The 12,466-nt window shown below is 54.3% G+C and overlaps 1 protein-coding gene across 1 annotated transcript in view; it reads right to left on the bottom strand.

Annotated features, from left to right (window-relative positions):
- Nucleotides 1–10,203, bottom strand: part of LOC115501287 (heparan sulfate glucosamine 3-O-sulfotransferase 3B1) — a 38,525-nt gene extending 28,322 nt beyond the window's left edge. The window contains exon 1 of the mRNA XM_030296279.1: nucleotides 9,164–10,203. Within this exon, the coding sequence (XP_030152139.1) occupies nucleotides 9,164–9,717 (554 nt within the window). The 5' untranslated portion in view covers nucleotides 9,718–10,203. The remainder of the gene's footprint in view (nucleotides 1–9,163) is intronic.
- Nucleotides 10,204–12,466: the final 2,263 nt, after the last annotated feature.

Here is a 12,466-nt window from a genome sequence, read left to right as displayed (position 1 = left end):
CCACTCACCCACTTGGGGCTTCTGTAAAAGCTCTGGGCTGGGAACAGGATGTTTACTTCTTTGTGTATCTGTGTTAACTGGCAGCACTAGCATATGCTAAGTGTCTGGAGATTTCTGGAACAATCAGCCTGGAGGGCACCAGGGACCCTAGGAACAGCACATCAAGAGGAATAGCTGGGCTGAGCCAGGTCTGGAAACAAGCAAGTTGGCGGGGGGAGGGAGAGGCCTTTCAGCTGGGGGGGGAAGGAACTGGGAGTGATCTGGGGGTATAAGACTGTTCTCTTAATTGTCTGCTTAGTGTGTCTTCTCCCCTGGGGAGACCACTTTAATGGACCCGAGATCCAAATCCTGCATTTCTTCAACATCTCCTGCAGCAAAGAGCATTGTCTTAGGCCAACGCCCCGTTCTTTTAATACAGATCATCTCCTACATCTCTGCAAAAGATCCGCCCTCCAAAATAGGGTCTGCTCCAAATGCACGACAGTGGTCCCAGTGCATGGTGTAAATCCATCGTGACAAGGAGGCGTTTTAAGGTGGTCCTTCAAACCTTCCGCTGCACTAAACAAGGGTAACCTTGTGAATGTCCATATGCAGGCTGGGGCTGGGGGCAGAAGGGCGCTCCGGGGTTGCACACGCGGAGCCATTCCAACCCCCTGCGGGTAGGGGGCAGCTGCTGGACTCAGGGCACTGCCGGGGGGGGGGGGGGGGGGGGGAGGGTAGAGAGAAGGGGGGCGCTGAGCCACCTGGTCTCCGTCCAGCAGAGACTCAGGAATCAGAAGGGGCTTGAGTTATTTGCTTTTTCCTTAGCCTCCTCTCCTCCCCACCCGGGGCCTCTTCCACCTTTTCTCTTCATCCTGCCCTTTAACCGGCCCCATTCAGGAAAAATAAAGCTAGTTTGGGGTGCCCACGGGACCTGCTGACTCGCATTCCAGGCACCCAATACAGAAGTGAGTGAACCCAGGAGAACACAGTTCCTCCCCCAGAGAGAAAGAGAACACACGTGCTGCTTGAAAACGGACTCTGCTGATTCACTTCCTTCCGAGCCATCTCATCCCCTTCTCCTTAAAAAGGCAGTTTCCTCGCCCATCTCAAGAACTCATTCATTCTGCCCGCGCCCCGACAAGCCAGTGATTCAGCGAGGCCGAGGCCGATCTGCACCCCCAGCTCTACCCAACAGAGGCATATACTTCGAGAACACACACCTCCCCTCCAGGAGGCAGGGGAAATTGTGCCGGAGGGTTCCGAGCACACAGAGGGCGGGGAAAGAAAGGAAGCGAGCAAACGGACCCGCCTGGGCGCCGGGCTGGCAGGACGACGAGGGCTCAGGACCCGCTTAGCCCCACCCGAGGGATGGCTGGCAGCGGGGAAATCCCGCCCGCCCCGGCTCTGCCCGCCCACTCTGGGCGGGGCTGCCTCGCAGGCGGAACGCCATTGGCCTCCTGGAAACCGTTCGGACCAATCAGCGCGCGGCCGCGGCCCGCCGGCACCCTCCCCGCCACCGCGAGCGCGGGCTGCTCCGCCCGGCTCGACCCAACAGGTGAGGCTGCAGCGAGGCGCTCGGGCTGGTCACGTGGATGCAGCGGGCGACCCGCGGGGGCGGAGGGGCCGCCCCCGCCACGCCCCCGACAAGGGAAGCTCCGCCATCTGTCTCCGGGGCTCACCGATCCTGGACCAGATGTAGCGATCCCACGCGACACAGGGACCGTGCTGACGGATCCCAGCCGCGGAGCCATTTTCTGTGCCACCTTCCAAGACGCCGGGTCTAGGCGAGCGCTCGGCTAGCTCCCCGATGGTGGCAGACACGTGGCCGCGCCGGGGGTCTTTGTGGGGCCATGCCGGACACTTCTGTCATCAGATCTTCCCTCCTGCCCCTCTGCCATTCAGTCGAGGGTGTGCGTGAGAAATCTGCCGCTTCTCACTTCTCTTCCCCATATATATGTATTTCTTTCACTCTCCATTTGTTGCCCCCAAGCTTCACGTTGCCCAGAACAATCTAACAGCACTGTATGAGTTCTTGAGCAAGTGTAACCCTGTGCACTGAGTGCGACAGAGATTGGGGGGCGGGGGGAGAACAGGGGGTCTCAATCCTTCGCCCCCAAGCTGCTTGAAGAACACATGGAATCATTCACACTCTTGTCCAAAGTGTTTAAAAATACTGATCCCTTTGCAAGACGGGAGTCCAGCCTGGGCTTAAATAACAACCAAACCTGATGCTACACCAGAGTCTTCTTTTAACACATTTGCTGAATTTAGGAGAAAAATATTTTATCCCAAGAGCTTATCTGCTCCGTAACAAACATACCAAGTTAAAGTCCCAGTGAATATATGTATGTACATACATACTTTTATTACAATGCAAGTAGAAAATCCCAGTTGCCCTCTGTAGTGCCTCTCTAACCGGATCCACAGTCCTACCGGTTTCTAAAAGCAACTCTCTCTGGGGGGCGAACACACTGTTCAGTACAGCTTTGCTATTTAAACATGTTACACCCATGATGCAAGGAGGTAAAATTTTTTGAGTGACCCAGGAATGTAAGCTATTTTTAACGTTTCAAGCCACAAAAGTGTGTGTTTAAAGAATTTAAGATATAGATATAAGGGAAATCAACAACTCCTCTCTATCTGCAAAGAAAATGAATGGGTTTTATTAGCATTAACAGTATTTTGACACATAGCCTCTTGGCTGCAATGAAAAATATTTATCATCATGTTATTCAAAGCTGGTAATTGCTTCTCCCTTCTCAACTTTTCCCCATATCTAAATTCAGAAAATATATATAAAATATATAAATTTATAAAATATATATATAAAAAAATATATATATATACACACCGATAATACTAACACCAGTTTTATTGGGTGTTAGTTTTATTTTGGTATACTTTGAGAGCAATCGGAGATTTCTAACAAGGTAATCTTTTAAATATTAGAAAAAGCTTCATGCTCTACTTACAAGTAGCTTTCAAAGATACCAGTATCTCATTTCTTCTCCGTCATGGTAAATGTTTTCATTTGAGGTAGGCACCATATTGTATCCATTACCCTTGAAAATATGCCACATACTTCGGGAATTCATTTTGCTGGGATTCCGGACTGTCCCGGCAGCCTAGCGCCGAAATTTCCCTTACTGTCTGAAATCACCCACTGTTAAATGAGAGAGGTAGCGCCCTATTTGGAAACTAACTCTATTCACAGCAAAAGAAATGCTCATTATGCGTTGCCTTTCCAGTAGACATTTTGTGTCTCTGTCAATCAAGTGAATTTCCATGTTCATAGAGTGAGGACACAAAGTATTGAAAAACTACTGACACAGAAAGCAGTCTTGCAAGCGATCTTGGTCACTTCTGAAGCTCTAAATAAATGCCACTTCCTGGATTCAGAACACTAGTGGGCTGGGTTTGTTTTTTTTTTTTTTTTCCTTTTTAAATTCCTGGAGCACTTTTAATTCTAAGTAATGTTAGTGATTAAAAAGGGTCAACTTGGGACGCCTGGGTGGCTCAGTAGGTTAAGTGTCCAGCTTCGGCCCAGGTCATGATCTCAGTCTGTGAGTTCGAGCCCCGCATCGGGCTCTGTGCTGACAGCTCAGAGCCCGGAGCCTGCTTCAGATTCTGTGTCTCCCTCTCTCTCTGTCCCTCCCCAGTTCACACTCTGTCTCTCTCTCAAACATAAATAAAAATCTTAAAAAAAAAAATTTATTTAAGAGTCAACTTATGTAATCAGAAAACCTTATATCCTACACAACACGTTTTAAACAAAAAGGTAAAACCAGCATATGCATTTGGAATGAGGTTGTGTGACACATTGACTTGTTTTTAATCTCAAAAAGTTTTGCTTCAAACAAAAAAAACACCCAAACTAGAAAAACAGCTGTGATAGATCACTTCAAAAATCTCAAACAATACAACTTTAGCTGGGGACAGGTCTTTATAAATATTAGTCTCTATTAAATGCTAAGTTTTTAATACTCCTGGCTCTGTTAAAAAGGCAAAATCTAGTTTACTCCACACTTAATTCCTAATTATGGTATCTTATTTCGGTAAATATTTTTTAATATTTTAATTTAATTTTTAAAAAAAAATTTTAGGCTAATTTTTTTAAAGGCCTGTTCAATAATGCCCTATCACTTGAAAGAGAAGTGTAATTCCTACATTTCAGCATTTTTTTAATCTAAAACAAATAGGTTGCTATTAAATATTGACTGTTTTATTAACTCAGAGCATCTGGGGAAACACTTATGATTAGGTTAATTTATGTTATATTTTCCCCTCAACTTGTAAAAGATTAATCAACCATTTTATGGTCTAATTTAGGTGCCTAATTAAAAACAGAGTTCAACACATGCTGCACTGTCTTGCTAATAAATCTTGACAGCTCTGTAACATGATGGTTTGTATTTCAAATTGTTGCATATAAATGGAGATTTTTGATCTTCACCCAGAAGCCTGAAGTGAGTTGCATATTTGGTTTGAACTCCAGGACTGAGAAAGTGCAATTACTTCAAAAAGGATTATCTCCAATCAGATCGTATCTTAAATTTTCCTCAGTGAAGACAGAAGCGGTCCTTGCCACCAAGTTTTCAGAGCTAGTCTAGGAAAACAGAGGAGAAATTAGTTTCCTCGGCATTTGGGAAATTGAAGTGTAGGAAAAGTTGCTATTTTCCGCTGCTGGCTTTCAAGTCTGAGATTTCCGAAGTTACTGGGTGTTAGAATCTAATTCTAAAGAAATCTGCTCCACGTGTTCGTTTTAACTGTCTTCTGGTTTGGTAAGTGCAAGTTTTCAGTTTTGATTTGGGGGACTGTTTTTTTTGTTTTTTAATGAATAAATTCATCCCAAGAAAGTTCTGGAACATCTTATTTTAACTCTATGCCCTCCCACACACCCCCCTCCCCAGCCTTAAAAAAAAAAACAAAAAAAAAACAAAAAAAAAAAAAAAGGGCAAATGGAAGAGAATAAATCTACTCTGTAGGGACATCATGTTTTCTCAGCCTTTGTATTTGAGGATATTTTTGTAATTTTAATGACTCCTTTGGCTCTGTCCTGTGCAGGCATAGAAATGAAACTTCTATAGTGATAGAATTATCCTTACTCTAGTTTATAAGCCAACATGGGATGCAGCAACTCTCCTATTCTGGGGCTGATGTAAGTGAGCAGTCTACACTGAGGTCACGAGAGGTACAAGAGGCAACTCAAAACTCTTCCAAAGCTAACCCAGTTCTGAACTCATCTATGACCAGCCTCCTGTCCTGGTCACTTTAAGCAAGGAGGGAGCACAGCCCAGAGTGACCTCTGGATCAGAACCTCCTGGGTTGCTATACTAAGCTTTGTCACTTTCTGGCTGTGAGGCCTTGGGCCAGTCGCTTAACCTCTCTGTGCCTGTGTTTCTTGGCCTATAGAAGTACCTACTTCACAGGACTCTAACCAGGATTAAATGTGCTAATCCTGTAAAACTTGAAACAGTGCCTGGCACACAGGGAAAACATTCAGTAAGTGTTAGCTATCGACATTATAAAACCACCCACACGCCATACTTTTTTTTTTCTAACGTGGCCACAGCATTCAAGTGTCAGCTTCTTTGTACAACCAAAAATGCAAAGAAGAGTCAAGGCGGGGAAGGGGTTCTGGCGCTGTAACATCTAAGGCATAGTTCTCTCAAAAAAAAAAAAAAAATCACGATAATAATCACACAATATTTAGCTAACTTAATTCCCAAACTGGGGTCATTAAAATTCTTGAAAATCTACCGAGCTTAAGCGAAATCAAAAAGAGAAACTTACTACAGAATGTACATATTTAATTTTAAATTCCAAGTTTAAACCAGTGTTCAGAGCCTCAGTGTAGGCGGTGGGTGATTTCTCCACCTGGGGGTATGTAAGGTGCCCCCATTATTTCTCAAACACCTTCACCACCACGGAACAGAAGGTAAAGGCCGGTTTCACCCCAAGTCTTGATAAGCCAACCCATGGGGTCCTCGAAACACCTGTGAAGTTTGGGAGGCCTGATCAAAGCAAGAGCGAGCTGGATAATGGACTGGAAAAATAAACCCCCAAGAGTCTTAATCCCAGACTAAAACACGCAGGTCCGGAGCAGATGAACCGCACTTACTAACATTTTTTTTTTTTTCCTGCAGCAGCAGGTGAAGCAGCAGAAAATTCCTGATTCCTGGCGGGTGGCAAGGTCAGCTCCGTGTGTCGCCACCCTGGTAGGCTCCTTCCTACCATGATCCCTGCAGCTCGGCCTGCTACTGTCTCATTCTGCCGAGGGTAAAAGACCTACGATCATATCCAAAGACTTAACGCAAATCTGCCCAGGCTCTGGGCTACCGGTTAGGCCACTAGCAACAGTGTGTTATCAACCGATTAAACCTATTAACGACTTGCTCAGACACAGCCAAGACCCTGGTTCCCCCACGGACCGCCACGCCTGACTCTCGGATTCAACCATCCGTGCCCCCTAGCTTCTTAGTGCCTTCAAAATGTCTAAATGCCTTCAAAATGTCTTCCCCTCTCTCCTATTTTCTGCTTCTGAGGACACGTTTTAACCAGTACGCGAACTGCAACTCTCCGGTTAATTATTATTTACACTCTTCTGCAGTCTGCGGCCTGACCGTCCGGACACAGCGGGAGATAGATACAATGGGACACACCTCTGGCGAGGAGCTAGGCTCGGCTGAGCCCAGAGAACGAACTCCGGCCGGGGCGAGGGGTGCTCCCCGGGCACCGCATTTTAGGAAAAGCGTCGTGGGACAGGTCTCCTCCCGGTGTGGTCTGTCTCAAGTTAAAACGGCTGCCTTCAAAATAATTAAGTCCACACATGTGCCCAGACATCCAGAATATCCTTCATCAATTAAAAAAACGAAGTAAGCAGATGGCCCTTAAAAGCCTTGGGTTTTGTCTTGTTTTTTCTTAGAGACACCCACTAAGCCTGCGGCCCCGCCGGGCGCTGCGGGGGCAGCCCGGGATCGCGGCGCGGGGGGCGAGCCGCGGGGTCTGCACTTTGCTCCTCCCGCCACCCCGGTCCGCGGGGTGGCCGCCGCGGGCCCTGGGCCTCCCGGTCCCCGTCAGTCCGGCCCCTCGGTTCCGGGAGCTGGCAAGGGAGGACGACGAGGCTCCCGCCTCCCCCAAGTCCGGTCGCCCCGCGCGCCCCCCCCCTCCGCCCCGGGCGCAGGTCCCGCCCGAGGCTCCCCGGCTGCTGCGCTGCCCGCTGCAGGCGCGCGGCGAGCCTTTCCAGCGCGGCTTCGCTCTTTATTCCGCAGTTTTGAGTCCATCGAAAGGAACGTGGCAGGTGGAGCGCGGCCGCCTAGACACCGCGCGAATCCTCCAGTGGGGATTTCCGTATCTGCCCCAGGTGCTTCTAAAACCGCCTGACTCCGCCGATTCGGCGATTTTCCAGCCGGGTCCTCCCGACCCGGCCCCTAGCTTTCGGATCTTAGAAAACCCCGGGCTGCCTCCGGCCCCCGGCGGGTTCCCCCTGAAAAGACGTTCCTGCCCTCCCGGCCCCCAGATTGCTCATCCCTGGAGAAAGAGGGCAGGTGGTGGCAGAAGCAGGAACAACAAGGCACCCGACGGCACTGACACTCGGAGAGGCCCCCACGTGGCTGCCGGGCACCCGAGCGCACCCGCGCGCTCCTCTCCGCCCGGGGCGGGGGCAACCACAGGATCCCCACTGCGCGGATGGGAGCACTGAGGCTCAGCGCCACCAGCGAGCTGCCGGAGCCCGGACGCGAATCCAGACGTCGGACACCAGAGCCCGGCAACGGTGGGAAGCGTGACTGTCACGGCTGGCTAAACCTCGAGACTCGGGCAACTCCTGACAATAATAAAAACATTAAGGACAAAAGGGAGCGGGAGGGCAAGGCTGGGAAGAGAGGGATTTTAATCCGCGGGGTCAGCCCCCTTTTATCTTTCGCGGGGCCTGGGGGCGGGGGATGGGAGCAGGGAACGCGGGTTCGGTTCGACTCTCCCCTTTTGTTTCCCCGAAGTCCCGAGCATCTTGGGCCTGGAGGACTGCCTGCCGGCCACTCCAGAGTCACACTCGCGAGGGTTGGGGGCTCAGGACCAGAGAGAAGGGGTGTAGGCCGTTGGCCGGGCTCCTGGTTGGCGACCAAGTTTTTCCAAGGCCGGAGTCTGGACCCCCTGCCCACCCGCGCCTCACCGGAAGCTCGGTCAACCCAAAAGCTCACTCCAAAGACGGGTAGCTTTGGAAAGCGTTGGGCAGAGGTCGTGATTATGACCCCAAGGGCCGCTCGCTGCCCCGCGGCAACCCGACCCCACAACCTGACCCGAGAAGCGAAGTTTTCTAAAGGCCTGACCTTCGGGAAAAGCACATTTCTCAATCAACGAACCCCTCACATTCTCTGCACCCCGACGTAGTGCAGGGCCGCGGACACACGCGTCCCGGCCCGCGCTCTCCCGGCACCCAGGCCCGGGAGGCGGAAACGAGCGAGCAGCGCCGGAGGCGCCCCGGAGCCTTCAAAGCCGCGCGCCGCTCCCGCCGGCTGCAGTGCGCGCCTTTGCCCGACAGGGACCAGCACCGCTCCACGCTCCGCGCCGCCCGCCCGGCTGCGGGGCGGAGGCGCCGGGCCACCCGCCCAGCTCGCCCTCCCGAGCCCAAGCTGCCCGCCAGCCAAGCGGGTCTGGCCGTCTTCGGGTTCCAGCCAGGAGTTCGACTGTAACAAAAAAGTTTACAGACGCCGTCGGTCTGTTCCACCCCCCTCCCCATCTGGGGAGCAGAAACCGCTCTGGAAGTTGGTCTAGGGTGGAGACCGTGACCGGCTGGGCGCAGAACGTCCCGGCGCTCCGGGAGGAAAAATAAAATACGAGCAGATCTGGATTGGTCGCTTTGGGAAACGGCCACAGTTAAGAGGGTCCAGTCGCTGACCACCCCCCTTTGATTAATTCTAGGGGCACCGCAGGCCACGGAGCTGCCAGACCTCCTCGAGAAGTTTCTATGGGGTTGTGGGGAGTGGAGCCCCGAGCACCCGGTACCATGCCGGGGCGGGATTCCGGGCGCCGCCGCTTTATTCCTCTGTCTGCCCCACCCCGCCCCCCGGGGGGGTCGGAGGCTGTACCCCTGTCACTTCCCCGGCACATGCCACGTCTCCGTCCTCTGCGGGTCTGGATCGCGGCTGCCGCCCCTGCCCTTGGCCCTGCTGGGGAAACTCACCGGTACCAGGCGAGGCCCTTGTCGTAGCTGCGATCGAAGAAATGGGGCTCGGCGCCCACGGCGCGCACGTCGGGGTGCACGCGCAGGAACTCGAGCAGCGCCCGCGTGCCGCCCTTCTTCACGCCGATGATGATGGCCTGCGGCAGCTGCTTGCTCCCGGACCCACTGAAGAAGCTGGAGATGGGGCTGGGGGAGTCCGGCGTCTCGGGACTCTGCTCCTCCTGGCTCGCGGCGCCCTCGGCCGGCTCCCTGCCCGCAGCCAGCGGGGTGGCCGGCGCCGCCTGGAACGGCAGCCTGGGGGTAGTCCCGTCGGGACCCGGAGCCGGGGCCGGCGGGGCGTGGGCGGCGCGGGACCCCGAGCCCAGCAGCAGCAGCCCGGGCGCGGCGGCGCACGAGCCGGCGCACGAGTACAGGAACATGTAGAGCCAGATGCAGAGCATGGCGAAGAGCAGCGCGAGCTTCCTCCTCACCGGTGGCGGGGACGGCGGCGGCTGCGGCAGGAGCCGGCCGGGGACATCGAGGCAGGATCGGCCGCCGCTCAGGCGCTGCCCCATGCGCAGCCCGGGGGCGCGGCGAGGGACATGGCTCAGCACATGGCGCGGGGCCCGCCGGAGCTGTGAGCGCGGAGGGGGTTCCCTGGCCCGCAGGACTCCCGGGCGGGTCGGTTTATTGCCCCCGCGCGCCCGCGGCCGCCGCCGCCGCCGCCGCCGCTGCCGCTCTTCCCCAGGTGGCGGCGGCAGCTGTAGCGGTGGCGGCTTTTGACATGTTGCCCGGGAGGAGCTTCAACTGGAACGAAAGTCGGGGTGGCGGCAACTGCTGGCCCGAAGGGTGCTCCTGCTCGGGCAAGAGGACGCCGCGCCCCCGCTCCCCGGCCACTCCAGACGGTGCGCACGGCCGCTCGCCGGGGCTGCCTTCTCGCGGTCCTGCCCACTGAGCCTCGGGAGCGGCCCCGGCACTTCCCCGCGGAGGCTGCGAAGAACTGCGCAGGAAGAGAGCCCGAGACCGAGGTGGGGTGGGCGGGCCCAGCCTTCCGGACTGACGGCTCCGTCCACCTACCAGAAACCCGGAGCGCTCTGCAAATACAGGCGCTCCGCTGAGCGTTCAGCAGCCAACCGGCTCCCAGAACGTGGGGGTGTGGAAAGGGTTTGGGGCGGTGGAGAGAGGTCGGAGGTTGCTATTGGCTGCGGGGCAAGGGGCGGGCTCAGGGGGGCGGAGCCAGGAGCTGGTGACAGGAGCAGATGGTCGGAAGGATGCTGGATCGGCTGAGGGTTGGGAGAGGTCCGACCCCGCCAAGCGGTGCGGTCGTGCGCTCCGGCTCCCGCGCGCCTTTGCTCCCTCGCTGCCCTGGAGCCAGCCTTGGCGTGTAGTTGCCCTTGGGTCGGGACTCGAGTCCCGATCCAGATGTCTCGCTGGCGGGCCCGAGGGGGGTGTGTGTGTGTGTGTGTGTGTGTGTGTTGTGCGGTAGGAAGGGGGTTGGAGGCGCGAGAGTCAGGCCAGAGATGCCTGCAGCACCCCCCCCCAAAGCGACCATCCCACGTCGGGGACCCGGAACAGGCACCGGTGTCGGAAGTTTAAGTGGAAAGTTCGTAAAAGGCTGTCAACTTTTTTTAAAAAGTTTTTCCTTTTTTTTTTTTTTTTTTTTGCCAGGAGTTGCTCTCTTTCGGGCTGCGAGCTAACGGAGATCGGTGTAAACTGTCCTCGAGAAAAATCTTCCCTCTGCTCCCTAACTGGCAGGAAAGGTCGGGGGAGCGAAGGAAGAAAATTAACTGTGAGGTAGAGTCTGGTGAAAGGCTTCGTGGTCGAAAAGGGAGTGTGAACGTCACGTGCAGAAAGTTTTGTCCGGATCTGAGTTTGTGGGGGGACCGTGGGTTTAAGAAAACGTTCTCTCTTTCCCGCTTTCCCTGAATAAACGTTAAGGCCAGCTTTCCATGCGCCTTCATCTAGGAGGCGGTTTGGTCTGCTGACCTGTTACACTAATTATCAGGTGCTGTTTTCTCAACTTGGAGCAAATCGATCGCTGAGCTGCTCTTTATTTAAGCCCAAACCCAGTGGAAGCCGCTCTCCCAGCAGCTCTCTTGTGCAAAGGGACCCTCGGGGCGCGGGAGCGGAGCTGTAAACCCTCGCTGCGGAAGCGAGGGCGAGGGGGGCCCAGCGCTGCCGCATTCTCGCCCCGGCGGCTGGAGTTCGGAAGCTCGGGATGTTCAAGTTCATCCCGGGCGTGTTCAGAAAGTTTTCAGTGCCTGCACACGCGGCTCCGGCGGGGCCAGCGGGCCTCCAACGCCCGGCTTCGCGCCTTTCCGGGACAGAACGTTCCTTCCGATTCCGACCCCAGCGCGGCCCCCGGGGCTGAGTGTCGCCCCCCGGGGTGACTCACCCGGAGCCGCCGCCCACGCTGCATTTCAGTGTCGGCGCAAACCTGCACTGCGCAACTGACCTCCCTCCGCCCTGCTCGTCGGACACCAGACTTCGGCCGCCAGCCCCGCGCACTCTCGCTCCCGGAGTAAATGTCCCCAAGCGCCCCGAGTCCCCGCAGCCCCACTCCGGCTCCGGTTCCAGAGTGTCGGGAGCACACGGAAAACAACAACAACAACAAACAGGCAAAAACACAGCCTGGCCTTAGCACCTCCGGTTCGAAAATGTGCCCGAGGGAGGCGGCGGTGACCCGAGAGGGTTCAGAGAACCCAGAGGCCGCCACGGGACCCACGCGCCCCAGCTGTGCCCCGGGTCACCTCTTTGTAACTAAGTACCTTGAGCCCAAGACATTTTCGCACAAAACTGCCGGGGGGGGGGGGGGGGAGGAGGGGGCGACGGGGGGGGGAGTGTAATTTAGGTAGAGGATTTTCCTGCCTCTTTTTTTGTTCGCAGGGAGGATTTCTTTCCAACTTTTCTTTTCCCCTGTCGCTGGGATGTTGTATTTGTTCTTCAGAAGTGACTTGTTCTCCTCATTTTAAATTTAATTAATCATTAATGTCTTTTGAACTCTTAAAACACGAGAATGCTCTTCTGAGCATCAGACCGACGGTTTATTTTGGAAATGCAAGAAGGAAAGGGTATCTCCAAAGGATGTGTCTTTCATGAATTCATACTATTGGGGGGCTAGGAGCTAGGGGGTTGTGGAGTCGAAGATTCAGGGGAGAGAGCGGTAGTGCTCTGGCGAATTGTACCTCCCGGTGTGGCTAACTTCAGGCCTGGTTGGGTGCGAATCTTACAGCTTGTTTTTAAGGATTTTCCTAATAAAAATGGTCTGTGTCCTGAGGGTTAGAGAAGTCGAGTGTAACAGAAAAGAAGTAGGGAATTACAAAT

The sequence above is a fragment of the Lynx canadensis genome, chromosome E1 (genome assembly GCF_007474595.2).
Source record: "Lynx canadensis isolate LIC74 chromosome E1, mLynCan4.pri.v2, whole genome shotgun sequence".
Classification (NCBI taxonomy): Eukaryota; Metazoa; Chordata; class Mammalia; order Carnivora; family Felidae; genus Lynx; species Lynx canadensis.
The sequence above is the reverse complement of the archived record's forward strand: the minus strand, read 5'-3'. Positions and strand labels throughout refer to the sequence as shown.